This window comes from Mycteria americana, chromosome 1, assembly GCF_035582795.1.
Source record: "Mycteria americana isolate JAX WOST 10 ecotype Jacksonville Zoo and Gardens chromosome 1, USCA_MyAme_1.0, whole genome shotgun sequence".
Lineage (NCBI taxonomy): Eukaryota > Metazoa > Chordata > Aves > Ciconiiformes > Ciconiidae > Mycteria > Mycteria americana.
Genome location: NC_134365.1, coordinates 10,258,467 through 10,272,945, shown reverse-complemented (window position 1 = coordinate 10,272,945; position 14,479 = coordinate 10,258,467). Strand labels below are relative to the sequence as shown.

The 14,479-nt window shown below is 36.3% G+C and overlaps 1 protein-coding gene across 2 annotated transcripts in view; it reads right to left on the bottom strand.

Moving 5' to 3' along the window:
- SEMA3A (semaphorin 3A) overlaps positions 1–14,479 on the bottom strand; it is a 174,745-nt gene that overhangs the window by 15,088 nt on the left and 145,178 nt on the right. For both annotated transcript variants that reach the window (XM_075489787.1, XM_075489841.1), the window contains 3 exons: positions 9,695–9,786; positions 6,672–6,713; positions 768–925 (listed from right to left, as the gene is read on the bottom strand). In XM_075489787.1, the coding sequence (XP_075345902.1) occupies positions 768–925; positions 6,672–6,713; positions 9,695–9,786 (292 nt within the window). The remainder of the gene's footprint in view (positions 1–767; positions 926–6,671; positions 6,714–9,694; positions 9,787–14,479) is intronic.

Below are 14,479 nucleotides of genomic sequence, written 5' to 3'. Positions count from 1 at the left end.
TTCAGTTATTCCTAATTTCTACTTCAGTAGCTAAGAGCTGTTCAGTAACTAGCTTATATACTTTAAGAGAAAGAATTTCAGAGATAAAGGCATGCAAAGAAAGTATTATTTTAAATCTTCAGATCAGGCAACTAAGACTTGTAAATTTTTTATAAAAATTATATTTTTCACTTGCAGAGTCTGTTTTCCCTTAAACTTTGCATTGCAAAGCCTTCAACATCAATGCAGAGTGAATGCAAAATAGTGATTTTTCTGATCTGGTAGCATTTAGACACACATCAACACATACAAGTTGTACTTTTGCATAATAACAATAATGTTACATATCACTAAACAATAACTTTCCATCCGTGTCCAAATACTTTATAAATATTTCCTTTGAATTTGAATTCATGAAAATGCAGGATAATTTACTTGAGCAAGTAGTTGTTTTATTGTAATATCAAGCCCCTTTCTCATGTTAGAGAAAGGGAATTTTTCCTTTTTGCTGTTTATTACTGAATATAAAGTTATGAATCCATTTCAGAGACAACTCTTTTCTGAAGGTTTTTTACAACAGCTTTTTAAGTCAACCCAAGAAGTAGCAGTGTTCACTTTAAATCAACCAAGACTTCATATTGCTTGTAACTCCCACAATTATGTTTTCTTTGGAAGAGAAAGGGCTCCAGTTAACCATCCCATGAAAAATCTCCAAAGCCCTCTGGTCATATTGAGACCATCAGTTAAAACAAATAGCAAACCACGCAGACATCTGAAACTGTCCCTACCTCTTAGCAGTGGGGAAGTAACGTGAGCAAGATGAACCATCCCAGGCACAGTAAGGGTCTCTTGCAAGGCAACACTCAGCACATGCTTTTCCATACACATCACAGCGGTGTAAAGGAAGCTGTGAAACTCCAGTGGCTGAGCCAATGTAGAGCTGTTGCTGTTATAAAAGTTTTAAAAAAAAAAATTTTTAAAAAAAAGCAAATTACAAGGTTTTTGCTAGGAAAGCATTTAAAAAGCATTTTAAAAGTTATATAACAATATGTATTATAAAGCATTTAAAAAGCATTTAAAAGCATTATATAAAGCATTTTAAAAGCATTTAAAAGTTATATAACATTACATTAGGACCATTACAAATACAGTAAAAGATCATGATCCTGATGTACACTAAAGGAATGAGAAGAGAATTGTCCTCAGGATAAAAAAAACAAATAGGAAAAACTTTGATTTTTGTATGAAGCTCTCAGTGGCTTCTCTAAACAGTAAGAAAAATTGAAGTACTCTTCTATTTTTTCTTTTGTATTCAGATCCCTGCACTGGGAAAAAGAAAGGACTACCATCAGTGACAGAACACAAAGGAGAATATGCTTTTGAATTTAAAAAAAAAAAGAAAAACAACTTTAATGTAAATTTCCTATATATGACTTTGATTTGTGTGTGTGTCGGGGGAAACCTAAAGTAAATTATTTCAGACTGAAGCTAAGATTTTTCAGCTTGGAAGTGCTGCCATGCACACACTTCTTGGCATGTCATAATTCTGATGCTTCATACTCTTTTCTGTAGGTCACATGCTCTAATTGAAACATATCTTTAATGAGGGAAGATGGCTTACTTTATTTTGGATAAAAAATAGTGTTGAGTGGAAGATGTAGTTCAAATGCAGAGAGAAGCCATGAAATAAATAAGAAAACATGCATACAAAATCAACTACAGCTTTGTATGGCATCACAACAGAATATCTTGTCTCTCTCAATTTCCTCTCTGATATCAAATTCATGTGGTCCATTAGGGAAGTTGGTCCCCAGAGGGACATAAGGAAACTGAACTACTGATCCCACGTGAAAGTCCAAACAGAGATATGTCAGCTTCGCACTAATTCACAAAGAAAACAAGTATGAGTGTAGTAAGTAAAGTTCCCTCTGAGATGCAAAACTAGGGGAAAAGAAAATAAACAGATAAACAAAAATTAAATGGCATAATCCTTCTGTTTTGGAAACACTGACACTTTGCTACCAAAAGCTTAAACTTTGTCACCCAGCACCCATGGTGGAGCAATGAACACATGTTTTTTGAAAGTCTCACTCCAAGCAGTCCCACCAAGAAAATACAAATTTGTATTCATTTTTCTTTCTTATAAAACGTTAAGGCCGGTATGTAAAAAAGGATTTGAAGAAATGTTATGAAAAATTCTTCATCTCCTGCATTTGATGCCCCAGAGGTACCATTTCCAGAGAATTCGGGGATGGAAGGTGGCTGAGGTCACCTACCTACTAGAAAGGATGAGCACTGGATACCAGGAGACAGCAAACCCAAAAACACTCATAAAAGGTGTGTGTTAACTTCTTTCAGAGACAGCAGCTTGGCAGTTTATACAGACATATTAATTGTAACAGAAACATCCCGTGCATTTCTACAAACACCAGTATTTTCTCAAGGAAAATATGACAAGGAAAGCACCCAAAGGAAAATTCACTGGTAAATTGAAAACTAAGCCCTTTCTAAGCAGCTGCTTCCGTCTATTATAGTGCCAGAGCTGGGTTGTAAAACCACATTCTCCAGGCAAAAATCTCTGACCACACAGGGCTCTACACAAAGCCTTGACTGTATATACCAGTCCCCAGTTAGGGCTATATCCTTGAGAAGCAGATGAGAGGCAGCAGACATGATAAGCTGATTCTCTCTAGCTTAAATCACTGAATGAAGTACCCAGCTTAGGGGTACGTTCTGCAGTAAAAAGAGCAGCAATTCAAATCTTAGGTGACCTAAACATTTCTCAAGGGATGCCTTTGCTCTTTACTGATTATGGAGGCAGCATAGGTCAAATTAGAGCTTCAGTTAAGTATCTTAAATGTCCAGATGGTATTGATCTGAGTCCTGTGTAATTGGAGCATTAATATCTATATAAGCATGTAGCAATGTGTGGTGCAACTAATATAAAAATCAACTCAGAGAATGCACACGGGAAAATAAAGAATGGTGTAATGGTTTCCTATGCACCCCTGTAACCAATTTCATTTTGTCAAAAAACCCTCCCTGATTTCTAATAAATGTCTTCAGAATTAAAGAATGACCAGAAACACATAAGAAAAAAAAGTAAGGCCAAAAGAGGGTTACTTAAAGATTCTTCCTTGTAGATAAGTTCATAAAGTTTGGTCAGTGAACTATAGCATGTGTTTCAGGTACTGCACAGCCTGAAGGCTGCTGCCCTGTTTGCTGCTCTTCTGATCATGGTTTTAGACTCCAGCTGGTGATCATTATTCTGGACACTAATCATATATAAATCCAGGCAGTATGAAATTCAGAAAATAGTAATAGAATGATTTGCATCAATGGTCTGACCTTACTTTGCCATACAGTCAAACTGCCTTTTGGGCAAAGAGTCTCTCCCAAGACGTTGTTAATTTAATAAATCAGCTGATTATCAGATCAAACCAGAGGGAGGAAAAAAAAGTTGTCCTCTAACAATTCTTGCAGATGTATCAGAACTCCAGAAAATCTGAGGAGACTAATGTTTTAAGCAATCCAGTGGTTTCTGTTTGCCCCACAGTGCTGCCCAGAATGCAGTCTTTCGGGCAGTCAGAAAAAGATAACTGAGAATTTTCCATTTGCAATTAAAAAAAAAAAGGGGGATGAAAAAATGTAATGCTTAAAAAGAAGAACTTAGGCAGAATTTTAAAAGGAACTTTAGGGAGCATGAGGTTCAAATCCCATTTAATTTGATTTTATGTCTTGAAAAGTAACTGATGCAGAATAGTTCAGGGGGCTGTTTAAGTGACACATCCATTTTGAGATGGTCCTTTCTATGTGCTCACTATGGACAGAAATGGTGATGTCTGAATAAAATTCAGTACTTTGTGAAAAGTACCATAAAAGTAATCACTAAGGTCTTTCTGAAGGTCTCTGCCTTGCCTTTGATTGAGAATCTTATGGAGGAGAGACAAAAGCTCTTCATAGCAGTTCACCAGACAAGGACATGGCCTGTATCAGCCAAGGATCTCCTTGGTTTTCTCCCGTTTTACCAGAAATCCAATGGCTTTTTGAAACAGAAGATCACAAACCTGACCCTGAGAAAAAGATGAGAGCTTGCTCCACAAAAAGTCACCTTTGATTGAAAGCCAGGCCTGACTTTTTGGCCTGCTTCCATATTTTTAAATCAAGGGGAAAATTATGGAGGCCCACCTGACAGGCTCAGGGCCAAGTGGTAGCCAGGGGCTCCCTGCAAGCCTGGATCCCACAGAATTGTGAATTTAGGCAGCTGCAGGGTGTTACAGTGGCTCTAGGAGGTCTTCTAAAGGTTTGTGTCTATTCCTAACCATGCATAAGTTGTTTAAGTGATAAGGTTACACAAACCTAGGGCTCTGAACACAATTAAGACAAATACATAGCTTCAGTGAGAAAATATAAATATAATTCCTGTGAGTTAAAGACAACAGAGTTGAGAAAGACTATCAAGGCTTAGTCTTGCACATAAAGGCTAAATTTCCTTGCTCGAAGTCACTCTAGCTCAAGGGCCAAATTCATACTCATAGAGAGAGACATGGGAGCCTTAGAGTTTTGTATAATTTAAAACTTAAGCTCAGTTCTGAAGAATTTGTAGATTTTGGTCTTTAGGAAGAAGAGTCATTTTTAACGTATGATATTGGCATGATGGTATAAGAAGTAGCTTTGAACAACCAGTGTAGTAAAACATTAAAAAATAAAGAGAAATGCCCCGTACCATGTTTTTATAATTGGATGAAAGAATTGTTAGTGCAAAAATAAAATGAAGTGATTGCTTTAAAGTTATTCAATAAGACATGCTGGTTCTACTGTTTACATTTCATGCTCCTGCTTTCTACAATGCATAGAATTATCGTGCTGTTTATATGAAAAACGCCCTGCTTATCAGAACACAACGCGTAAAGTGTTTGAGTTATAAAACTACAGTATTTTTAAATCATAAATATGAAATGGAAACATGTTGCCATATACTGATTTGATACAGAGACACAGTGCCAAAAGCTTGTCATACTGTAGCATGATTCTGTCATTTTTAGCCTGAGGCTGGTTGATTTTTCATGACTTTAACTCTGCCTGAATAACTTGTGTTTTATGCTCTTTTTTAGCTTTAGACAATTTTAGCAGTGTAAATTTGTTTTCAAAAGACTCTGGGAAAATTGTAATCTCTCCTGAATAACTAAAGATGCTTTGAAGAACACGTTGTATGAAAATGCACAGTCCGTTATCAAATGTGGTTGGCTGCTTTAAGGGAATGTACTCACAAAAATAATCCAAAGCAGAGCATTTTGGTATGTTGTGAACATATATACAACTTGACAGGTTGGTTTTTAAATATCCCATTTTTTTTGTCCTGCCATTTTTGTTGTTTTAGGTGGTAAACTATGTTAGAAGAGTGTCCCCAAACAAGATGTTTTCTGTCAAATACATGAACGTTTTCAGACGATTTTCCTAAATGCAGTGAATTCTGAGTTAAACATGCAGCATTTCAAACATAATATTGGGCTCTGTCTGTTACAGAATTAATTCAACTTCTGTTTAATAATGTATAGAGTGAGGTAGATGAATTAACTAAATCTTATTTATAACACACACAATTTTTAGTGCACCCAGTCCTGGAAGTAATACCAAATCTCCTCTTTGCTGACAATGACATTAATGGAAAAATTAATGAGTGTGAACAACTTGCTTGTATTTACTGAATTAGGCTCCAAACCAACACAAATATGAACAAGAAAAAAAAAAGTTTTATTAAGTTAAATTTGACACTAAATTTTATGTCTCAGACTTTTGAGACAGGAAATGACAGTGGCTGGGATCCATCTACCTAATTCCAGGCAGAACTGGGAGATAGGCCCCTAATACCCACTTCACTCCCAGACTGCAACTCAGTGTTCTTTGCATAACTACATAATTCATCAGCTGCTTCACAAAGAAGCCTAATAATAATTCCCCATATTTGCTCAGAAATGCAGGAATCACCTTTCCTCTAAATCAGACAAAACTACCTCCATCCATCAAGAAGACCAGTTCATTTTAGTTATGGTCTGGTCTACAACGAAGACTATAATATATCTCTTTTCTTTAAGAAGTTAGTTATTAGTGAACTCAACAGAAAGTAGAAAATATAAATTCTGGAGTCTGGAACCCATATCCTAACCATGTCACTGAACCAGAAGGCCATGGAAAATTTGGACTAAATCAGATCTACCCTCTTTGTTAAAGCTCAATGGTGGACATCCAGGAATGGAATGGGCATTGGACAGAAAGACAGGAGGATGTCTCATTTCCAGTCTTTGCTTCCACTATCTGCATTTTGTACTAGACTGTTCCTACAGAGACTAGAACTAGTGCCATTAAAGCAAGGGATGAGGTTTGGCCACTCCTTTTGAACAGTTTCTCTGTCATGAGAACTTTCCATATGCGGATTTTTTTTTTTTCGTGAGAGCCTCCAGACATCTGGCTAGTTTGTGTTTAGTTTCCACCTTACCAGTACGTAACACAAACTAGACTTTTCCTTTCTCTTTTGCATGTCACATTTTCCTGAGAAACTACTGATGTTTATGTAAAGGAATGGGATGCTGCTGCTGTAATTAATATGTCTCTACTGACTGCCAAGTTACTGTCTCTAAAAGACAGAGACCAATAAATATTTAAAAGTGATTTAAAGTTTGTGCACATAGTACCTGTTTTGTGGAAATCTTCATTGCTGAAATAACCGTGGGTTCCTAGGGAAAAAAAAGAGTTAAAATATAAAATGAGTTCTATAAACATAAAAATTCTGCTAGAATGCTATTTGCCCAACCTAGAAACCCTGAAATGAAACTAGACACTCCTTAGTAATAGTGCTTCTTGGTTTTTGCAGTGGAATAGTTTCTAGCTGCAAGTGAATTAGAATGCATGTACATATCCGGGTTCATCTTTGATTGCTATGTTGATTGTAGACATATAATTTTCCATTATTATTACAGTTTCATTGTGATTACTTTGTTACTAGTTTCACATCTTGAAATTAATTTCTACACTTAGTATTAAAACTACATTTAATGAACCTCCCAAGTAATATGAAAATAATAATGGCTGTATCAAAATATGTAGATACTATATATTAAAGGTGTTAATACTAAAATAAGCAACATGTTTTAACCATATCAAGGTGAAAAACCCATTCCTGCAAAATTTTATTCATAAAAACAAGCCTTAATCCCAAGCATAATCTTGTTGACTGCACCACACTATTCATGTACAAAGAAGTTACTCATATGTGCAGAACACAGAACTAAAACTGGCAAGAGGTTTTTTGCACCCTGGAATACCCATTATTTAATCAATCAAATGGGTCACTAGGAGAGTTATTGTTCTCCTAGCTAAGTCTACTCTTAATTATACTTATCTGTAGCAAGCAGATGTCAACCCAATATCTACTTTCTTACATGAGAGGCTGTAGGAAATATTTAACAGAATAAGTATGTTTAGATCTGATTAAAAGACTGTTACACCTTTTAGGCCCAGCTGCTTGAATAGATTTTAAACCTGAGAGTGAAAGTGGCATAATTTTGTTACAAAGTGTGCAAGTCAATTCTGTATGAACTTCATTCCATCTAAAAATCTACTATTGAACCCACGCATCATACTTTTGGTTATGTACATTAATAAAGTCCTTATTAAGCTTTTACGCTTGTGTAACTTTCAACTTGCCTATCCTGAGAGAATTTGATATGGGTCAGTGGATGTTAAGCATGCGGACTTGCCTTTACAAATGGGTTAATAGACCCTGTATTAGAAAGCATCAATTAAGTGTAACATTTGAATGAAAATTGAACTCATTAGTTTGTTTGCTCAGCTGTTCAGAGAAATATTGCACAAATGGGGTTAAAAGAGGCATTTGTTATCAATGTAACAGATATGGAAGACTTTCAGTTTCATGGAATTATAAATGAAAAGCATTGTGTTCTGCACATTGCAGTTTAAGCATCAAAATACGTTGTTTATGATGCACGTAGACTCTTTGGTAACTAAAGAAAACTTAAATTTGGTTAAGGTACTTGTAAAATCTGTTGCAAATTCCCTATTGAAAGATCCATATCTTATGCATACAAATTCTGCTTATTCCACTGAAGTACATTAATGCCCTCTTTAAGGCTTAAATACATGCCAAAGGAGATAAATGAGCTTTCAAATAAATCAGAACACCAAAATCCTTTTGTGTAATGAATAAATACACATGTAAAGTAAAATACCAGATTTGAATTCGCCATTAACCATTCTACTTCTGTAAAGCCTTTCTGAAATAAAACTTTCACTCCATTTATTTTTTTTCTTTCACTTTTATATTTCTCTGATCTCCTTTAGCTTGGCACTTCTACTTGATTTAGGGAAGAGACTCATACATTATCAACAACTGCCAAATTACCCTGCATTAATGTAATGACTTTTACATGTATAAAAAAGAAAAAAGCTGGGAGCCACAAATTACTTGTCTCATTTTCTCCTCATAGTTTCTACTTTATTTTTCTGTTAAAAAAAAGAAAGAAAAAACTCCACATTTCTGCCCTCAAAAAAAAAACGTGGATTGCAGAAATGGAGATACCAATTTTCAGTGGTATCTTGCACTCAAAACAGTGGTTTCTGTGCAAGATTGGTACCAGTAAAGGCAAGACGACCCATAAGAAAAAAAAAAAAATTGAAAATAGTAATAAAAAGATATACAAGCTGTGTTTAGACATGTTGTGTCTTTTCAGAAACCAAAGATAAAGGGATGGCAACTGAGTATGATGAGGAGATGGTGGCTGGGCCCCTGTGGCAGGTTCGGAGCACAGTCCTTGGCAGCACATCTGGAGCGAGACTACGCGACGTGGGGCTCTCCGAGCATGCAAGCATCCTCTTCACGCTGTCAGATTAACTTCGCCCTCCCAGCTAGGTATCAACCCCCCGAAAGCCTGGAGCCTGTGAAATGGTGCTGTAAAACGGCACTGACAAAAAGAATAACACGGGGAATGTAAATGATTCGTTGTGTACAAAACATGAGACATCCCTGGGTTCTGTCTGGAAAGTGTTTGAAAGGTTTACTCAGCCTCGACTTGCAAGAGTGCCTATAGGATGCTTTATTTTTTAGGTGGCTCAGCTGGGAAAACTGGAAGAGATTGATTTTCACAAAAAAGTGCTAAAGAGTAGGGGGTGTTTATGGTGTCTTGTGTCAAACCATGAAAATGAGACCCTAAAGTCACCTTTGAACATATAAACACTTTCTTTGTTTCTCAGATTATTAAGCATAAGAAATCTGTGCAGATCACTCTTTTTCCTAAAGTATCTTCCTAGTTACATTATGCTGATAGTCTGAATATTAAGAGTTGATGCAACTATAAAATTTGTGTATTGTATATCTCTGTGGGAGAAAACAGACAAGCATTATTCCCAGATTTGCACAGATACATATTTAACTACAGCAGGTAATAGCTCTAAGATTCAGAGATACTCCTTTAATTTTTAAACCACAAAACAAGAGCCCAGAATGCCATTTCTTTTATCATTAACCTCCAGCTAGCACTGAAAGTTTCAAGGTTTATTTTGACTAGTGTCTGGGTCTCTAAATGACAAGCTAATTAGAGGGGTATGCCAGGCTGTTCCTTGGCTAGACTGTAAGAAGTTTAGTTTGCAGCTGTCCACAGAGAAATCTACAACCTGACACTTGAAATTTAGCCGCACTTACCCGAAAGACTGTCATTTCTTCCAGCAAGACTTCCTCTAATTCATGCCAAGTCTCCTTAGGAATTGAAACCACTTTAAGAACTGTTCCAATATCTTGAAAAGGAAGAAAAAAAAAGTTTTCAGGTGCTTAAGAAGCATACTTCAGTTTCAGAGTAGCCAGAGTTTCTTACAGTATGTAATTATTTCACATATAAAGACTGTGAAGCTACATATCACAGAGCGCTCGTTGTTCAAAAAACCAACTGCTATTTAAAATAACCTAGAAAAACATCGAGTTTCAATAGGACATTCACTGAAGCCTTTCAATTATCAAAACGCAACAAAGAAGATAAATACTGCCACAGTTATTAAAGAATGAATAGGACTGAAATACTATTTAATTGACAGTATAAAATGGCAGATGTTTCAGTCAATTAATTGAGGAAGGAAATGCACTAAATTTACCCAGGCATGTTTTATTGTCCATTTTAAATATGATGTTTGTCATCCTTAAAATGCATGTGAAGATGCTGTCAGAAGGCTCAGTATGGATATAAAAACATCTGGACAAATGTTGTTAGACAGATGAAGCTGTTAGATCTCTTAAGTACAGGCGATCTTCCCCATGTCAAACAAAGTACCTAAGATGTATAAGCCCCTTAAGACATCTATATTTCTCTATGTGTGAGATACTAGTCTTCGCTGAGGGGTAAAAAGCAATACAACTTGTATCTTTTGTTTAGAAATAGGTGTGTGCCAACATTTTAATACTATATCCATTTACATTCCCGGAGTTTTGCAATTGGCTTTAACATGAACAAGGTCAACGCTTGAAATGCCAGAGCTACAGCCTTCGGTTTTGTGCATGTGGTTGAGACTTAAGACCACCTCTGTTTTACAGCTTGTGATTTATTTGCTTGTTTCCATGAACAGAATTTTCAGGGAACAACAACAACAACAAAAAGAATCATTTCTAGGTTGGTACACATCACTGCAGACTCTCTGAAATGGAAACACTCTGTATGCGACTTTTCTTTTCAACCAGCCAGGTGTAGTGCCATGTAAATCCATCATAGGAATAACAACTATATCCCTGAGGACTTTTCATGTTGCACATTCTATGACAGTAATAGTTTAGGAAAATATAAGGCATTTTAAATGGATAAAATTCTCAAAGTAACAGAACTATAAAGGTCAACATTCTCAAAACAAGAATTAACCATCAACTACACAAAATCAAAACATATTTTGTATGTATGTATTTGTGTGTGTTAGTTGAAACTTCTGATTAAAAAGATGACAACTCACTACTTCTATATTGAAAATAGGTATAAAATCGAAACAAATAGATTACACAAGTTGAAAATGTTTTTATAAGGTGACTAACTTAAAAGCTATTGATTTGATGAGAAAATTCTGGTATTTCATCTTCTTTACATGAATTTGGATTAAAATATTCTAGAAATCCTAGAATATCATCTGCTTCCCTTTAAGCAGATGTTGGTTTCTAAGTACATATTTTTGGAAGTTTAAAAAGAAGTGATTTTTTTTCGACAAAATATGTACATCACTGTTTTCTTTCATTAGTCACAAATTCATAGATTCTTTTTTAAAAAGAAAAACCAGTTCTTTCTTAAAACAACAAGAAAGCAAAGCACAACTTTCTTTTTGTTTAGGCAGCTACATGTGCAAACTAAGCTAGTAAAATATACTAGATAAGTTGTTTTGGAAGTGGTTTTCATTATGGTTTCTGCTACTAATCAAATATATTTAATTCAAGAAATAGAGAACAATACAGAACAAATGCAATATAAACTTTAAAAAAAGAAGAAAAAAAAAATCCCCATTTCTACAACAGAGTAATTCAGAACAACAGATAATTTAACATTAGTTATATTTGTAATTTAATGGATGAGTTCATTTCCTTAATTATCCTGATAATTTGATGACTGGGGTTTTGAGGAAAATACATTGTACGGGTAAAAAAGGAGAACTCTGATCTAATAAATATAACAGCATAGCAATGTGTCATGACTGTCTTCTGTGTTGGACTATGGCTGTCCTCAGTCACAATCCCTCAAATGCCATGTTCTAGAAATAAAGGGGGATTTTTGATAAAACAGCACAAGGGAAACTGTGGAGCCTGCGTAGGGCACTGAGCAGACATGAGTTCCCCACATAACGTTGTTTCAAAAAAAGGTCTGACTTTTAAGTAGATCCTGCAACAATTACAGTCGCTTGATGCTCGAGAAAGCCTCTGAGGTCAAAGATACACTGTGTTAATCACTGAGGCGACTCTGGTCAGGCCACAGGTACCAAAGTGGGGCTTTATCTAAGTTCTAGATCAAGTTTTACAGAGTAGTATTTCAAACAATTTCACACAAATGGAATCAGGCTTCTCCTGTAGGATCAATAGGCTCTGCTCAGTAAGATAAGATTACTGTTATTAATTTGCTTTACTGACAGATGTACCTTGACTGTGCCAAATGATCCCAAACATCAGACACTCAGGATATGCATTAAGTGCATATCTTAAATCCTGTTTTTTTCTGATATAATTTCAAGCATGCCGATATGATTTTATTTCCATTGTGAAACACACTGGTACAGTCACAGTGGGAAACAAACTGCTCGGCTAAAGATTTCACCCACAGGAAAGGAAAATGTGACCACACTGGATGGCTATTAATTATGTTGTGTTCAATTATCATCAGTTATTCAATGAAGAGGAAAAAAAAGTATTTCTTCAACATATTGAAGTTCAGCAGCATGTGGGAATAATGTAGATTGCTGCAACAACAATGGGAAAATACAGAGAAATGTATCTAATCTGATGGGACAGACCTGCACAGAAAAATAGTCATACCCCAGAGAGCTTAATTCTGGCTTTGTCATAGGTTCAGATCATAGAGTGGGAAACCGGACTGTGACTAGAGTCCCTAATCGGCTCCTCGGTTTGTTCTTTGCTTGGGGAAGATGTAATACGCACTGATTGCGTATCTGTTTCTGGTTCCTTTGACTTTGACCAGCCGGCTTACTGGCAGAAGGCAGGCAGGGCCTCCGGTCTGCCTCTTTTCCTTTCCCCCTGCATGGAAGACGCCCTTTCCTCATTCTGAAAACTGCAATAAGGAGAGTGAGCTCAGAGGAGCAGGGAGCATCTTTTGTGCCCCAGCTCCAAGCACAGGTGTTGTAACACCTGTTCTTGTCCCATGAGGGTATAGCCTCCTGCTGGAAAAAGGACAGTTTCTATGGACAAAAGTAGTATTTCAAGAAATAATGACACTCTGCACTTACGAAGCTGTGTTTTTGGTGCTGAAATCTCTTTTGGCAAGTGCAAGTAATCCTCTTTCAATACTTTTACAGTTCTTGGGCATAAGTATCAGCAATATTGGATGAGATCCAGAGCACTTACCACACACCTGAGTATTAGTGGTTTAGGGAATTAAGTGCGTGCCTAAATTCCCAACTCAAAGGTAAAAGCTAGATATCACTGAGGATCTTTCAGAGGGAGACTTTGCCTGACTAATTTAGATAAGAACCACTATACGTAACGATAACTATCTAAAAGCTATAGCTCAGGTTTAAGCAAGTCTTCCTGTACTGTCTGAAAACAGACAGGAACGTCTGCATAACTATTCATCTTAGTGTAATAGAGGTCTCGAAGAAAGTACAATGAATCTCTCTCTGGAACTACTTATCTCTCTCCGTTGCAGAAGCCAAGGCATCTTTCTTAGACTGAATGCCAAACTTTGGTGAGATAAATGCCACCTCTTGTGCTCAAGATGTAGACATAAATCAACTCCTTATGTTTGTTCAGCACCATAATCTGGATGCTGAAGGACTTGTTCCCTCACATCACAGCCAAGGGGAATATTGCCATTATTTTTTTTTTCTGGGCTGAATCAGGTCATAGAAGACTTGTTGAAAGGCACAAAACACTGCCAATTGTAGATGGCATTGAAGTCTCTAATGTGTGATGGGAAATATATGTGTTGTGTAAAATCATATGAAACTACTTTTCAATGTTTTATGCAAGAACATATTGTAGCACTGGTATCTAATAACTCAGTTCACAGCTTTAAAGAGCTGGAACATTTTCTGCAGAGCTGCATTTCCTGCAGTAAATGTTCTGAATTGCTACGCATGCACTGTGTTTGGTACACAAAGCTTCATCAGCTCTCAGTTTACTCATAATATGTTTCAGGCACCAACATGAAAGAGACCTTGAGATTTATTGCTTTAGAAATCTGACCCCAGGTCTAGAGCACCAGAACTGTACTTAAAGCAAGTCAAAAATTGGACCGTTATAAGCCAGCCAGCCAGATAGCTATTTTTTGGTCCAAAGCTTGAAAGAAACAGTGGGGTTTTGGTTTGATTTGTTTTGACTTCATGATGCCAATATCTAATTACTAGCAATTATGTTCAATAGAAGTTTAAAATACTTTTATTGAACATAACTGGAACACCAGTCAACTAATGGAAAATCTTCAAAGGTGAAGAAGCAGATCCACCAACTGCTAATCAGCATAGTTCTGAAGCCCCTGAACCTAGGCAAATGCACATCAGCTAATTTCTGGCCACTGTTATTTCTTATTATTACCTTTCTGGAAAAGATGTCTTTTCTGAGTCCATATTTCCACTTTTGATAAAACGCCCAAGCTGTAGGATTCTGCAAATGCTTTGGGAAGGATACCAAGTTTCTATCTGAATACCAACTCTTCTTAAAACACTTTGTGTGTGCCAGATATCTTCATCTCAGGTAAAATGATGTACTCTTCTGGCTAAAGAACTGGGCATCTTAAGGCAA